This window comes from Rhinatrema bivittatum, chromosome 2 (assembly GCF_901001135.1).
Source record: "Rhinatrema bivittatum chromosome 2, aRhiBiv1.1, whole genome shotgun sequence".
NCBI classification, from domain to species: domain Eukaryota; kingdom Metazoa; phylum Chordata; class Amphibia; order Gymnophiona; family Rhinatrematidae; genus Rhinatrema; species Rhinatrema bivittatum.
The window spans coordinates 400,673,332-400,689,785 of record NC_042616.1 but is presented as its reverse complement, the minus strand read 5'-3'; the positions used below and the strand labels follow the sequence as shown (position 1 = coordinate 400,689,785).

At 46.9% G+C, this 16,454-nt stretch overlaps 1 protein-coding gene across 1 annotated transcript in view; it reads left to right on the top strand.

Moving 5' to 3' along the window:
• Positions 1-16,454, top strand: part of DNAH5 (dynein axonemal heavy chain 5) — a 640,276-nt gene that overhangs the window by 233,660 nt on the left and 390,162 nt on the right. The window contains 1 exon segment of the mRNA XM_029590044.1: positions 5,533-5,771. Within this exon segment, the coding sequence (XP_029445904.1) occupies positions 5,533-5,771 (239 nt within the window).

The following is a 16,454-nucleotide window of genomic DNA, read 5'->3' as shown; positions in this document are numbered from 1 at the left end:
AATGCCATTGTAAATAATATAATATACTGTAGTGTGAAAGAGGAACACATCATATCAGGATCCACACCTTATTGAAACTTCATACTTCATGGTGCTACTGCCTGTATTATAATCAGATGTCTTTTCCTTATTAAAATAAGTCTATATATATTTTAAGATTTGTTTTTCATTTTTCATTTAAAATCTGGAAAGCAAGCAGTCATATATCATGTCAACAAACCATTTAGATACTAAGAAGCTAACTTTCAAACAGGCACACACATATGCATGTGTGTTGATGCACACCCAGAGATGTGGCCATTTTATAACCTGTGCGCACATACGCGTGTTTTTTATAAAATTTCCTAAGTACGCATATATGTGCGCTTACTTTTAAGCTTGTGTGCCCAGCAGCATAAAGTGGGGTTTGAGCCACGTGAGGGGCCTTTATAACAGGCACACATTCACGCCATGACCAGTTTGACCAGTTTGTCCATCAGTTTGTCCAGTCTAAAGCTAGGTCCTCCAAATCCACCTCGTTCTTTAGCCTGTACTCCTCCTAGTTACCTCAGACCCTTCAAACCCTTCATAGATGCCTCTTCCTCCATAGCAGAAGTAAAGTTACGTGGCATTGGACCTGGGCACATGCCCAGGCGTGTAAGTACTTGCACACACATCTTGTGTTCCCATCTTGGAACGCCCACGTCCCACCTACACCATGCCCCACCCTTTTTCGTTAGATGTGAGATATTCACGCATTGGCACTTGTGCGCGCATCTGGACGCCTTATAAAATTGGGTGGACATGCGTATGAGCTACATGTGCGCACATCTTCTAATTTTGTTGAGCACTCGGCTTTTAAAATTTGCCTTAAAGAGAGCTCATTAGCTTATCTTGAAAATCCGAGAACGTTGTAAAAATATCAATTACTCGACCTGTTGGGTTATATTAGATGCTTAAGTCCACTGTTACAGAAAACTGCCCAGTGCTTGGCCATGTTTTGATGTATTTCTTCATCAGGGGTTTCCAAATGCATATTGTTTTTTCTCAGTCATTGTTGAGAGCTGCTATCTGTAAGGAGTAGCAGTCAGATAGGAGTTAGCAATCTGTTGTTATTTAGGATAGTTGTGGGTGGATCCTTGGACCGGTGGCAGATGACCACGCCCCCGGGGGAAGATCCCGAGAGGGACCACCGGTCAGGCTCAGAGTTAGGAGACAGACACACACTAGTTCTTTTATTAGACAGTATACTGAACCACCAGAGGTGGCAGTAGTGAGCTGGAATGCCCGGCTGGGCTGTAGTCCCTCAGATACTGGAACAGCGATCCCTAGAGACTGAACTGTAGAGAAAATGAAATATAGTGAGTAGGCAGGGTATGCAGAGTTCATGGACAGAACTTGATGGTAACACTCACACAATGTCTCATAGAAGCCCAGGAGCTGGAATGTATAGGCCCTCGAGGAGCGAGTACCTGGTTCCAGGGAAAGCTCTGAGAGAGCGATGGTAACTCACTGATGTAGTAGGCAGCGATGACTTCCAGGCAGAAGTGAATACTGAGCAAGTCTGGGAACGAGGGCCCTCGTGGAGTGAGTACCGGTTCCAGACTGTCATCTGAAAAACAAAGGAGAGAGCGAGGCCCCGAGGAGGCAGAGTAGCTTAGGTAGAGTAACCTGAACCCTTGCTAACCTGATCTGTTAGCAAATTCTAAGACCTTATATATCCGTCGCGGGTGACGGCATCTCTGGTACTTCAGTCGGGGTCACGCCACACACGTGCCCCTAGGCCTCCAGGAAACATGGTGGGTTGCAGCGTCTAGCCGGCCCGGGGATGCTGGAGGACTTCGGCAGAAGGATGCCGCGGCAGCCAATCTTCCCGCGGGCGAAGAGGGAGGCGCCAAAGAGGTACGGAGGGCGGAGAGAGGGCGTCGGGGACCGACGGACACAACAGTCATGGCTATCTTGTCATACCTCAGCATCAGGAAGTAATGTGTTAAATAGAGCATCAAGACCTACTAATGGACCAATCATATATTATTTATTTATTTATTTATTTCGAAACTTTTATATACCGGTATTAGTGGGGACATCATACCGGTTCACATAATAACTGAAAGTTTGGAAAATACATTTCAACAGGGAGAATGAACCTGGGCGGGGGTAAACCAAAAGGTAGTAGGAGGATAGAGAAAACAAGAAGGTCATAACAAGAGAAAATAATTTACAAATTTACAATGAATGTCTCCTTAATATAAGGAGAGGGCGGACACTTGAGTGGGGGGGGGGGGGGGGGTGCAGGAGCTATTCTGTGTAGGCATGGTTGAACAGGAGAGTTTTTAGTTTCTTTTTAAATTTAATTGTACATGGTTCAAGGCGCATGTGGGCAGGTAGTGAATTCCAGAGCGCCGGACCGGCAATGGAGATGGCATGGTCGCGGGTGGAAGAGAGGTGAGCCATTTTCAAGGATTGGACATGAAGGGTGCCATTGTTGGTGGATCTAGTAGCTCGGATGGACAGGGGGGCAGTGAAGGGTAGGTCGAGCCAGTTGGAGTTGTGGGTTATGTACATTTAATCTCCTTCACAATATTATTAGGGTTCGATGATTTATTAGAGTTTAAAAGTGATTGATTTGGAGATTTGAGAATAAATTTTCACTTTTTGAGTGGTTTTATATTATTAAAGTTTTGGCCCCTGCATAGGCTCAATGACGCGCGCATGTCCCGGGGCTTTGAAAAAGGGGTGGGAAGGGGCGGGGCCATGGGCGGGGCGCCGGTCCGGGGGCGGGACTGAGGCCTCCGGCACAGTGACTGTGCCAGGGGATGGCTCGCCGGCAGCCGGCCCGTGCACGCAAGTTACGCCTGCCAGAGGCGAAACTAATAAAATAAAGGTAGGGGGGGATTTAGGTAGGGCTGGGGGTGGGTTAAATAGGGGAAGGGAGGGGCACTTTGAATTGGGGTGGATTTCGGAAGGTGTGTGTTTGGGGGGGTGGTTTAGATTGGTGGTGTTATAGAAACTTTCTGAGGTATTTATAGTAAAATTGACATCACTAAAGATGTGTAGTCATTTGTACAAAACTCCTCTAGTTATACTTTTCATGTTTTACATGTATCTTTACTTCTGCTATGGAGGAGGTGTAACTTTAACCCCCCCCCCCAAAAAAAAACCCAAAACCAGCCATTTCTGAGGTATATAAAGGGTTTAGGGTAACTGGGGGAAATGCAGGCTAAAGAACCACAGAGGTTTGGAGGACCTACCTCTAATCTGGGTGAACTGGTGGATTGACTGGTGAAACTGGTCCTGGTGTTGTTACACACCTGTGATAAAATGCCCCGTCTTGTGCAGCTGTGCATGCCCAATTGCAAAATAGGGGGCATACATACTGCGCCTATGCTATTATATAACATATGTGTATTTTATAAAATAGCCGCATCCTTGGGCTCATGCTGATGCACATGCGCCAATGTGCGCCCATGCACCCCTTTGAAAGTTACCATCCCTAGTTACTGTCATAAAACCTGTCAAAGTGATGCTCATATGTCTTTTACTTGCATATATTTACTTCTGTTCAATTTCTGGTGACAGTGATCGTAAACATCATTAAAGTGAAAAAATGACTGGTAGAGGGTCTGGGTGCCATAGTGGGATTTCAGATTGAAGAGCCAGGAGGGTCTTCATGAGCTGCAGATGGACTGGGCAAACTGATAGACTAAATGGTAAAACTGGTTATTTCATTGCTGCACAAGCATCTGATTAACATGTATAAAAGTTGACTTATGGGGGTAAAAGAGTCAAATTAACACAAAATTCTGTGCATGTATCCTTGTAAAATTAGAAGTACAAATACATGGGTTTATGAGTTGTGTACACTTACCCAGCTAATTTCCAACTTATTTGGCTAAGTAGCGTCTTTCCCAGATAAGTCTGAACTTACGTGGCTCATGGTTTTTATATATGCGAGCATTTGTGCGTGCATATGTATTTGTATTTTATAACATTTCTGTTATACCAACTTTGTGTGTGCCCACATACACAAGTAAATGGGTGCATATGAGCAGTTTTAAATTTATCCTGTTTGTGTAGAATATTTATTTATTTATTTATTTATTTATTTATTTATTTATTTAGAGTTTTTCTATACCGGCATTCGTGATTAGAAACCACATCATGCCGGTTTACATATAACAAGGGGGTGTGAACAAAAAAGAAAAAACGGAACATAAACAAGTGCAAAGAGATCAAAAGTTACATTACAACAAGGATCATATAACTGGGGAGAGAATTAGAGTAAGATAACCGAGCAGTTAGGATTAATTATTTACATTATATTGTGAAGTCTCTTATAAAAGTTGCTATCATTCAATTGGGATCTGGGAAGGCTTGTTTAAATAGCCAAGTCTTAAGCCTTTTTCTGAAAGTAGGTAGGCATGGTTCTTGTCTCAGATCCGGAATATAAATTAGTAGAAAGCAGATATTACAACATATATAGGCTAACAGTAAGAATAGATTACCTCACTGTCAGGCTGATACAGTAAAGTTCGCGGGAGAGCGGGCGCTCTGTACTGTATCGGCCTGTAAATCAGTAAGTGAAACTCCAGAAATTGAAGAGTGTAGTGGTTAGTGAGAGTGTGTTTATTCGGCCTAGTTGGGGCATAGGAGACCCACATTGTGACTGAGTGTTCCAATCAGGATTTATGTTTCTGGCTGTGAACTGAAGGCTGCTACAAAATAGTCAGGATTTCAGTTGCTTCCTAAAGATAAGGAGGTCAGATGCAAGACAGACTTCTAGTGGTGGACAGTTCCAAATGGTAGGGACTGATCCAGAAAAAAATCTTTTCCTAGTGTTTGAGAGTCTCATTTGCTTTTGGGATGGTACCAATAGGCAGGGCTGAGGTAATGAGTGGTGTGACTCGGAGGGTATACATGGAGTGAGTCTGTATTAAGGTAGGATGGTGCCAGGCCTTTAAGAGCTTTGAAGGCCAAGCCCAGGATTTTGAATAGGGAGTGGTGGTGTGAAGTAAGCCAATGTAAGGTTTTCAGAAGTGAGGTGATTTGCTTTTAGCATTGTTTGTGCTGCTGAGTTTTGTATTAGCTGAGAGGATGGTTTCATTTTTAGGGTAGCCCAATGTAAAGGGAGTTGTAGTAGTCAAGGTGGAAAATGACACAGACTTGGACCACTGTAGTGAAGGCAGGGTCATCAAAGAAGGTGCGTAGGTGGTGCAGTTGTCATGATTGGAGGAAGGCCGATTTTGTTGCTGCTAGTATTTGGGCTTAATTGGAGAGGTGGGAGACTTGGATGAAGTCTAGACTATAGGCTTGGTGGCTGAAGGTGAGAGTTGTTCCTTCCCAGGTCACTCTGGAGCAGATGTAGCTGTAGTTGTTTTTCTTTCCAATCTCTAAATTTACATTGATGTGCTCGACTTTATTATCCTAAATGTATGCTCATGGTCTTAGTGTGCTAACTTGTACAACTACCTTCATGTATCAAAGTAAATTTAGCATATTGCTTGGAGGGTGAACCTGAACAATTTATTGATGGTACTTTTTTTCCCCCCACAGAATCGATTTGATAATCTCTATCGAAAATTCATTACCTATACTGGTGGAGAAGAGCTTTTTGGTTTGCCGGTCACTCAGTATCCCCAGCTGTTGGAGATAAAGAAGCAACTTAACCTACTGCAGAAGCTTTATAGCCTGTACAATAATGTCATTGACACCGTAAATGGTTACTACGATATTCTTTGGTCAGATGTGAACATTGAGAAGATTAACAATGAACTACTTGAGTTTCAGAATAGGTAAGATGACTGTTGTGGTGCTTAAGAGGCCCTGAAGTGAACAAAGTATGCATATAAATATGTAATTATAAATGTGCTTTTTCCCCAGATCTTTAGACAAACAATCTCACTTTTAGAATTGCATGGAAACACCATGTGTGTGTTAATTCTTAAAATAGTTTTCCATTGACAGTATCCTGGATAAAGTCATTTTCCTCCACTTTGACAGATCAGTAATTCAGTGGTCAGAGCATTGGACTGTGAGTAAGAAAAAATCTTAGGATATTAGTTCAAAACTCTCTTTACTCATTTGACTATCTGTGACTTACGGCAAGTTGCTCCCTCCCTCTGCCTCTGGACCCAGTTAATAACAAACAGGTGATGCATGTGCAAGATGGGCTCGCGTGTGCCGAGCGGATTTTAAAAGCCACCCAGATATGTGTGCCCAGATATGTGCGTATCTCCTGCAATGTGTACATCTCAAAAGTTTTCAAAATTGAGCATGGTCTGGGTGGGTCTCGGGCGTTTCAGGGGCGAGCTCAGATCCCCTACTGTGTAAGTTTACTTCTGCTATGGAGAAGGTGTAAGTTATCAAATTAAGAAAACTAGGCAGATCTGAGGGGTTTTAAGGATTGGGAGGGAATGAAGGATATTAAACTAGGGGGATTTGGAGGACCTATCCCTTAACTGAGCGAACTGGGGACGAACTGATTAATTGGCAATGGCATCTTCGCATGCCACTTTTAAAATCCCCTGAGTTACGCGGTAGAAGCAGGATTTGTGCACATATGCGTGAGCCCACTTAAAATTAGGTGCACATGTGCACGCAGCCAGGCTGTTTTATAACTTGCGTGCATATGCATGTGTATGTTATAAAATGGCTGCGTATCTCGACATGGGCCAGCATGCACACACATATATGTGCCTGTGTGCCACTTTGAAAGTTACCGTCATAGAGTGTTTCTGAATGTTCCACATCTAATCCCCCACTATTTCTGTAGGCAGTCTGGTCACCTAAAGTAGAGAGGTCCGAAGTCAGGGTAGTGTTGAGGCAGTGTAGCTAGACTCTGCACCTGCATCATGGGCTGTGCTATGCTGTAGCAATAACACAGATAATGGTAAGATATCGCTGGATCCATTTTAGCATTCATTGTTATGTTATGAGTAAAGTCAATAGTGGACCCTTGGGCCGGCTGAGGTGGACAGCGTCCACAGGAGTTAATAAGCCGGGAGGCGGCACTCAGCTGGAGCGGACTGGTGGCGTCTTCACCCTGGAAACCCGAGACCCCCCCAGGAGGAGCCCGTAGGGGTCCGAGTCGCTGGGACTTAGGAGAATCGTGAAAGAGTCCAAGGTTCGAGGCTGGCAGAAGACAAAGGAGAATCGTGAAGAAGACCAAGGTTCGTGGTTGGCTGAAGACAAAGGAGAATCGTGAAGAAGACCAAGGTTCGTGGCTGGCTGAAGACAAAGGAGAATCGTGAAGAAGACCAAGGTTCGTGGCTGGCTGAAGACAAAGGAGAATCGTGAAGAAGACCAAGGTTCGTGGCTGGCTGAAGACAAAGGAGAATCAGGAACCGGAGCTGGAGTCAGGATATGTAGACAGCAAGTGGAGCCCAGAGCTGGAGCCAAGGCACAGCAGGACCAAACAGAACCTGACCTGGAAGCAAGGCACGGCTGGGACAAGCTGGAACCGGAGCTGGAAGCAAGGCACGGCTGGAACAAGCTGGAACCGGAGCTGGAAGCAAGGCACGGCTGGAACAAGCTGGAACCGGAGCTGGAAGCAAGGCACGGCTGGAACAAAGGCACGGCTGGAACAAGCAGGAACCAGAGCTGGAAGCAAGGCACGGCTGGAACAAGCAGGAACCAAGGCTGAAAGCAACGCTGGGAAGCAACTAAGCACTCAGGAGAGCGACCTCGTTGCAAAGGCAAAGCAAGGAAGTCAGACGATGGTTTAAATAGCCAGCCAGCGTCTGACGTCAGGAACAGGGCGGTTCAGCACTTCCGGGTGCTGGACCTTTAAGAGCCCCCTGCTCACGCGCGCGCGTTGCCTGGCAGTGGGAGGAGTCAGAATCGTCCTTCGGCAGCGTCTCCACGTGGAGAGAGACGCTGCCATGCGGCCCTGCAGGCCCCAGGAGCAACGGATTGCAGCGAGACCGGGGGAGGCAGGAGAAAGGTAAGGACCCGGTCGCTAGCCTAGCGACCGGGACTGCAACAGTACCCCCCCCTTTACGCCCCCTCTTCAGAGGGCTTGGCCTGTCAGGATGGTCCAGATGATATTGCTGCAGAAGAGTCTTGTCCAAGATGTTGCGGGCAGGCTCCCACGTATTGTCTTCGTCTCCACAACCTTCCCAGGCTAGCAAATATTCCCAACGTCTGTTGGCGAAGCGAGCATCCAGGACCTCTCGTACCTGAAACGTAGGATCCTCATCCGTAGTGATGGAAGCGTCCTCAAGAGGCCTGGGGTGGAATCTGGAAAGAATCACTGGTTTTAAGAGGGAGACGTGAAAGACATCATGAATGCGTAAAGTGGTTGGGAGTCGTAGACGGTAAGAGACCAGCCCTACCCTCTCTGCAACGCGGAAAGGACCACAGAACTTGGGTGAGAGCTTCTTGGAAGGTTGCCTCAGATGAATGTTCTTTGTACTAAGCCACACTCGATCGCCTGGGAAAAAAGCGAATGCCGGTTTTCGGTGTCGATCATAGTAGCGTTTAGAAGTGCGTGCGACTTTCTGAAGTCGGTGTTGAGTAGAGGACCAAAGTTTACTCAATTGGTCCGCGGTCAATTGAGCAGCTGGTGAGGAGGTTGGTACTGGTAGAGGTAACGGTGGTTTGAGCTGTTTACCGTACACAATTTGAAAAGGGGATTTCCCCGTCGCCGTATGTATTTGATTATTATAGGCGAATTCTGCCCAAGGCAAAAGCTCCACCCAATTATCTTGTTTGTGGTTAATGAACGCTCGTAGGAACAACTTTAATGAACGATTCATGCGTTCGGTTTGCCCATTACTTTGCGGGTGGAAAGCGGAGGAGAAACTCAGCTGGATCTTAAATTTTTTGCATAAGGCTTTCCAATACCTGGCTGTGAATTGAGGGCCTCTGTCAGATACAATGTCCTGAGGCAGACCATGAATACGGAATACATGGTGTGTGAACAGAGAAGCCAGTTCAGTGGCGGAAGGTAATTTGGGCAAAGGCACAAAGTGAGCCATTTTAGAGAAGCGGTCCACCGTGACCCATACCACAGTCTTGCCTTGCGAAGGCGGGAGTTCCACCATAAAATCAGTAGCAATATGTGTCCAGGGTTCCGTGGGTATAGGTAACGGTTGTAGAAACCCTCTCGGAGGGCCATTAAGCGGTTTCTGCAGGGCGCAAGTGGGGCAAGAATTCACGTAAAGGGAAACATCACGTCGAAGACCAGGCCACCAATAGAAACGATTTATAAGATCCAATGTTCTTAGTCTACCAGCATGTCCCCCGGTCAAGGAGTCATGGCCCCAAGACAAGACTTTCCTCCGAAGCCTCTTAGGAACGGTAGTCTTATTTGAGGAAGCAATGGAAGTGGTAGTTATTTGAACACAGGCAGGATCCAGGATGGTTCGTGGAGAGTCGTCCTCTTCTTCCGGCTGATAGGTACGAGATAGAGCATCGGCTCGAACGTTCTTCTCAGCTGGTCGAAACTTGAGGATGAAATTGAAACGACTGAAGAAGAGTGACCATCTTGCTTGCCGCGAGTTTAGTCGTTGAGCTTGGGCCAAGTACAATAAATTTTTGTGATCAGTGTACACTGTCACCGGATGATTAGCCCCCTCCAGCCATTGCCTCCACTCCTCGAAGGCCAACTTGATGGCTAAGAGTTCTTTGTCTCCGATGCCATAGTTACATTCAGCAGGCGAAAACTTTTTAGAGAAGTAAGAACATGGCATCAATTTGCCCGAAGTATCGTGTTGACTGAGCACCGCTCCAACAGCCAGATTCGAGGCATCGACCTCCAGGATGAAGGGTCGTTGTGGATCTGGGTGTCGTAGGCAGGAAGCGTCTAGGAATGCTTGTTTTAAGTCTTCAAAGGCAGCCGAGGCGGTAGTGGACCAATCGTGAGCGTTAACCCCTTTGCGAGTAAGCGCCGTGAGAGGAGCTACCTTCTGGGAGTAATGTGGTATAAAATGCCTGTAAAAATTGGCGAATCCAAGGAATCGCTGTAGCGCCTTCAGGCCAGACGGGCGAGGCCATTTGACAATGGCCGCCACCTTCTCTGGGTCCATCTGGAAACCGGACGAGGAAACAATATATCCCAAGAACGGAAGCGACTCGCGCTCAAACTGACATTTTTCAAATTTAGCGTATAGATGATTGTCTCTTAGAGCCTGTAAGACCTGTTTGACGTGTTGGCGATGGGAGGAGAGATCTTGGGAATAGATCAGAACGTCATCAAGGTACACTATGACGAAAGAATGAAGCATCTCTCGGAGTACCTCATTCATCAGATTCTGGAAGACAGCAGGGGCATTACATAAGCCGAAAGGCATTACTAAGTATTCGTAATGTCCATCTCGCGTGTTGAACGCTGTCTTCCACTCGTCACCGGGACGAATACGAACCAAATTGTATGCTCCACGTAAATCCAATTTTGTAAAGATCTTGGCCCCCTGAAGTCTATCGAGCAGTTCTGGGATCAGAGGCAAGGGATAGCGATCTTTCTTAGTGATGGAGTTCAGACCTCGATAGTCTATGCACGGCCGGAGGGAGCCATCTTTTTTGGACACAAAAAAGAATCCTGCTCCTGCAGGAGAGTGCGAAGGGCGAATGAACCCTTTGGCAAGATTCTCCGTAATGTAGTCTGACATTGCATGGGTTTCTGGCAGAGAAAGAGGGTATACCCTACCCCGCGGGGGAGTGGAACCAGGTAGTAAATCAATGGCACAGTCGAAGGGCCGATGGCATGGAAGCAGTTCAGCTTTTTGTTTGGAGAACACGTCAGCGTAATCCTGGTACGGCAAAGGAAGGTCCAGGGCAGAGTGAGAGAGTAATATCTCCGGTCTAGGAACGGGATCCAGGCAATTCTGGAAACAGGAAGGACTCCATTGCGCAATTTGGAGAGAGTCCCAATGGATCACCGGAGCATGTTGTTGCAACCAAGGGAGTCCCAGGACCACAGGGTGCACCGATTTATCCAGTAGCAAAAAGGAGATTGTCTCAGTGTGAAGCACTCCCGTCCGTAAAGTGAGAGGCATCGTGGTTTCAGAAATGGATCCAGGTAGAGGGGTTCCCCGGATAGAGGTAACCCGTAACGGAGGTATCCGGCGCTTAGTAGGTAGTCCTAATTGGTGTACCAGTTCTCTCCAGATAAAGTTCCCTCCGGCTCCGGAATCAATGAAAGCTAGAGTCTGCAAGGAGCCACCTGGATATTCCAGCGTTATAGGAACTGTACATTGAGGAGTAGCATTAACATAGCCTAGGGGAACCTCCTCATCTCTCCCTAGACTCGAGCATTTCCCGGTCTCGCAGGACATTGACCCAGGAAATGACCCTTAGTGCCGCAGTATAAGCACAGGCCCAGAGTGCGGCGTCGTGTCTTCTCCTCCTCGGTTAGCGGTGCCCGTCCAAGCTGCATAAGTTCCTCTGAGGAGCTGTGGGAGGCTGATGGTGTCTTGTGAGGTACAGTCAGAGACCTGGAGAAGGAGGGTGCCAATGAGACAGGCCGACGAGGAACTCGACCCTCCTTAGCTCGTTGCTGCAATCGCCGGTCAATCCTCCCGGCCAAGTCTATCACCCCGTTCAGAGTGAGGGGCAGGTCGCGAGCCATCAGCTCGTCTTTGATACGACCTGCAAGACCTTCCAGGAAAATACCCCGCAAACAGTCATCCTGCCAGCCGAGTTCCATCGCCAGAGTACGAAATTCGATAGCGTACTCCGCCAGAGAGCGGGATCCTTGTCGTAGCTGTAGAATTTCAGTGGTAGCAGTGGTAGCACGAGCTGGCTCATCAAAAGTCTGTTTGAAGTGAGTCACGAAATCCTGCAAGTTGTGCAGCATGGCGTCCTGTTTCTCCCACATGGGAGAGGCCCATAGCATAGCCCTCCCATCGAGCAGAGACAAAATATATGCTACCTTGACGGCATCAGACGGGAACTGCCCTGGTAGCAACGTGAAGCGGATGAAGCACTGATTCAAAAACGCCCTGCACGATCTGGCATCCCCGGAGTATCGAGTAGGCGCTGGAAGCTGAGTCTGTGCGGGAGCTTGAACCGCCAGTGGAGGCGGGGGTGGTGCCAGCGGTGGAGGATTGGCGTCCAAGCGACTGGCTAGGCGATCCACCGTAGCAGCCAAGACTTCCAGACATTGCTGTTGCTGCTGGATTCTTTGGGCCATGCCAGGGATGGCCTGCATAGGAGCGGAGTCCGCCGAGTCCATGGCCTTTGCAAACTGTTATGTTATGAGTAAAGTCAATAGTGGACCCTTGGGCCGGCTGAGGTGGACAGCGTCCACAGGAGTTAATAAGCCGGGAGGCGGCACTCAGCTGGAGCGGACTGGTGGCGTCTTCACCCTGGAAACCCGAGACCCCCCCAGGAGGAGCCCGTAGGGGTCCGAGTCGCTGGGACTTAGGAGAATCGTGAAAGAGTCCAAGGTTCGAGGCTGGCAGAAGACAAAGGAGAATCGTGAAGAAGACCAAGGTTCGTGGCTGGCTGAAGACAAAGGAGAATCGTGAAGAAGACCAAGGTTCGTGGCTGGCTGAAGACAAAGGAGAATCGTGAAGAAGACCAAGGTTCGTGGCTGGCTGAAGACAAAGGAGAATCGTGAAGAAGACCAAGGTTCGTGGCTGGCTGAAGACAAAGGAGAATCAGGAACCGGAGCTGGAGTCAGGATATGTAGACAGCAAGTGGAGCCCAGAGCTGGAGCCAAGGCACAGCAGGACCAAACAGAACCTGACCTGGAAGCAAGGCACGGCTGGGACAAGCTGGAACCGGAGCTGGAAGCAAGGCACGGCTGGAACAAGCTGGAACCGGAGCTGGAAGCAAGGCACGGCTGGAACAAGCAGGAACCGGAGCTGGAAGCAAGGCACGGCTGGAACAAGCAGGAACCGGAGCTGGAAGCAAGGCACGGCTGGAACAAGCAGGAACCAGAGCTGGAAGCAAGGCACGGCTGGAACAAGCAGGAACCAGAGCTGGAAGCAAGGCACGGCTGGAACAAGCAGGAACCAAGGCTGAAAGCAACGCTGGGAAGCAACTAAGCACTCAGGAGAGCGACCTCGTTGCAAAGGCAAAGCAAGGAAGTCAGACGATGGTTTAAATAGCCAGCCAGCGTCTGACGTCAGGAACAGGGCGGTTCAGCACTTCCGGGTGCTGGACCTTTAAGAGCCCCCTGCTCACGCGCGCGCGTTGCCTGGCAGTGGGAGGAGTCAGAATCGTCCTTCGGCAGCGTCTCCACGTGGAGAGAGACGCTGCCATGCGGCCCTGCAGGCCCCAGGAGCAACGGATTGCAGCGAGACCGGGGGAGGCAGGAGAAAGGTAAGGACCCGGTCGCTAGCCTAGCGACCGGGACTGCAACATTCATGATCAGAAGCCAGAAATTGACTTCAGAGAGACAAGTGGGTGGGGTGAGATGAAGGAAGGGAACAAACTTGACTGTAAGTGACTCGACCCTAATTTATAGAGTAGTATTTTCTAAAGTTATTTATTTATGAATAACTTTTATTAATCACCTTACTGTTAAAACGCTCAAAGCGATGTACAGTTGTAAATTGTAGCTCTAAATACTATGTCCAGGCAATAAAGTTAAGAGGAGTAGAAGAATGCCATTTGTAAATATCCAAACTAGAGTGAATTTTCAAAGGCATTCCATATGTAAAAATAGCATATATGCGCATAAGTAGCATGTATGCGCGCACATGCTATTTTATAAATTTGGAGAGTACATATGTATTTTCGGTTTTGTGCATATATTTTACTTGGGGAAAAAAGGGGAAGTGTAGAGAAGTCCCAGAGTGGGGTTCAAAATTATATGTGGTAGGTGCTATTTTGTAAGAATGATTTCAAGTACACTTGCAAATATTTTCAAAACGGTATACGCGAATACTTTATAAAATACCTGCCTCTGCGCTTAATTCTTGTTGTTTATTTTGTGCAGTGTCACGATTATTTCATGCATAAAATATACAGATGTATATTTATAAATAGGTAAAATATGCATTCTCTTGCATTGGAAATAAATGCGTGTATTGAAACATGCATGCACTTGTGGAGCAGAAAAACATGATATTTTATAAACTGTGCAGCTCCTGCTGCCTAGTTCATAAAATACTAGCATTAATCTCTGTGTGTCCACTTACATTTCCAGCGTAGCTGGCATAGCAACGCAGAAAGTGCTGGTATCATGGTATGAGCGTACCGCAATCCCAGCAGAAGAGAGAGTTTTGAAAAGTACTGGGAGGGTGGGAGGGTTAGGGTTGGGGAGAGGAGGGAGCAATATGTTACAATTTTACCAAACTGGAGAGGGGATGTGGTGGGAACTCCCTGTGGACCCCTCACTCTAATTTTTAAATTGCTTGCAGAGGGGTTTAGGAGGATGGAGGAGGCTCGGCTCATGTTTTATTATTGGGTGGGGGTTTGTGCTTTTGGTTGCCAGGTCTGTGCAGGAATTTTTTTTTGTTTTGTGAAAGGTATGGTCACTCGACCAGATATATTCTTTTGAATATAGCCAGTTAAGTCTGAACTTATCCAGCCACATAAGGCCAGATAACTTTAAACCTAACCGGCAACATTCAAAAGATAGCTGACTAAATTTAAAGTTAGCCAAGTCATATAACTTTATTTGAGGATATTCTGCTGAATATCCAGGATAACTTAACCGCCTATATTTAGTTGGACAATTAATCTGTTCTATGTTTTCTTGAATATTGGCCTCAGGAAGGTTAACATTTCCCTCTTGATCATACATACTAACAATTGGTTTTAATAAAGCTATTTCATTTGTTTTCTATTCTTTCTTTGAGTAGCTTCGACTCAGGCTTTCCTTAATGTGAAGGGGATCACAGTACAGGGGCTAAGTCCTTAGACTCACTCTATAAGTCCTGAATTCCAGGGTGAATTGCAGGTTGGGTAGGGGAGAATAAATCTCCAAGGCTGTTGATGTTACATTTGTTATCTTCTTCCATGTGCCAAAAAAGAAGATGGGCACTCTGTTCCAACATACAAATGTACTGAAAAAAATTTTCAACATGAATATATGGCAATGGATGCAAGTCACAGATAATCTCCATAAATGCAGCTTAAAAGCAGTAACTGTGAATCTGTTGTCCATCAATCTATTCCTCAGGGTTCCTTCTCTCGACTTCGATGGACTGTGAAGATGCCCTGGGCACTCTGAAGAGGGTCCTCCAATTCCCTTCAGGATGCTTCCTTAAAATACTTGGATCTACTGCTTGCTCTTGAACAATCTGATTTTTCTCCTTTCCTTGTTTTGTGTACCTTGTGGAAACCTCCTTAGCTGTTTGCTGTTAGTGAACACTAGGGTGGTACAGGGTTGGCATGACCATTAGATGGGACTAGGCTGTTACTTTCGGCGGCCTGTGAGTTACCCCATCTGACTGCCACACTCACCTCTAGTCCTGCGAGGCGGGTGTCCCATGTTCCTGTACAGGGACTGACGTTCGGCGCGCTGCCACGCATGCCAGGGCTGGTGCGATGTGTGGCTCCTCGCGTCGGGGCATCCCTTGTGCGGGCCGCCCTCGGCTCTCTCTGCCCTTCCCCCCATTCGGCGCGCGCACAGGACAGACTGGTCTCTTAAAGAACATAAGAACATAAGAACATAAGAAAATGCCATACTGGGTCAGACCAAGGGTCCATCAAGCCCAGCATCCTGTTTCCAACAGTGGCCAATCCAGGCCATAAGAACCTGGCAAGTACCCAAAAACTAAGTCTATTCCATGTAACCATTGCTAATGGCAGTGGCTATTCTCTAAGTGAACTTAATAGCAGGTAATGGACTTCTCCTCCAAGAACTTATCCAATCCTTTTTTAAACACAGCTATACTAACTGCACGAACCACATTCTCTGGCAACAAATTCCAGAGTCTAATTGTGCATTGAGTAAAAAAGAACTTTCTCCGATTAGTTTTAAATGTGCCCCATGCTAACTTCATGGAGTGTCCCCTAGTCCTTCTACTATCCGAAAGAGTAAATAACCGATTCACATCTACCCGTTCTAGACCTCTCATGATTTTAAACACCTCTATCATATCCCCCCTCAGTCGTCTCTTCTCCAAGCTGAAAAGTCCTAACCTCTTTAGTCTTTCCTCATAGGGGAGTTGTTCCATTCCCCTTATCATTTTGGTAGCCCTTCTCTGTACCTTCTCCATCGCAATTATATCTTTTTTGAGATGCGGCGACCAGAATTGTACACAGTATTCAAGGTGCGGTCTCACCATGGAGCGATACAGAGGCATTATGACATTTTCCGTTTTATTCATCATTCCTTTTCTAATAATTCCCAACATTCTGTTTGCTTTTTTGACTGCCGCAGCACACTGAACCGACGATTTCAATGTGTTATCCACTATGACACCTAGATCTCTTTCTTGGGTTGTAGCACCTAATATGGAACCCAACATCGTGTAATTATAGCATGGGTTATTTTTCCCTATATGCATCACCTTGCACTTATCCACATTAAATTTCATCTGCCATTTGGATGTCCAATTTTCCAGTCTCACAAG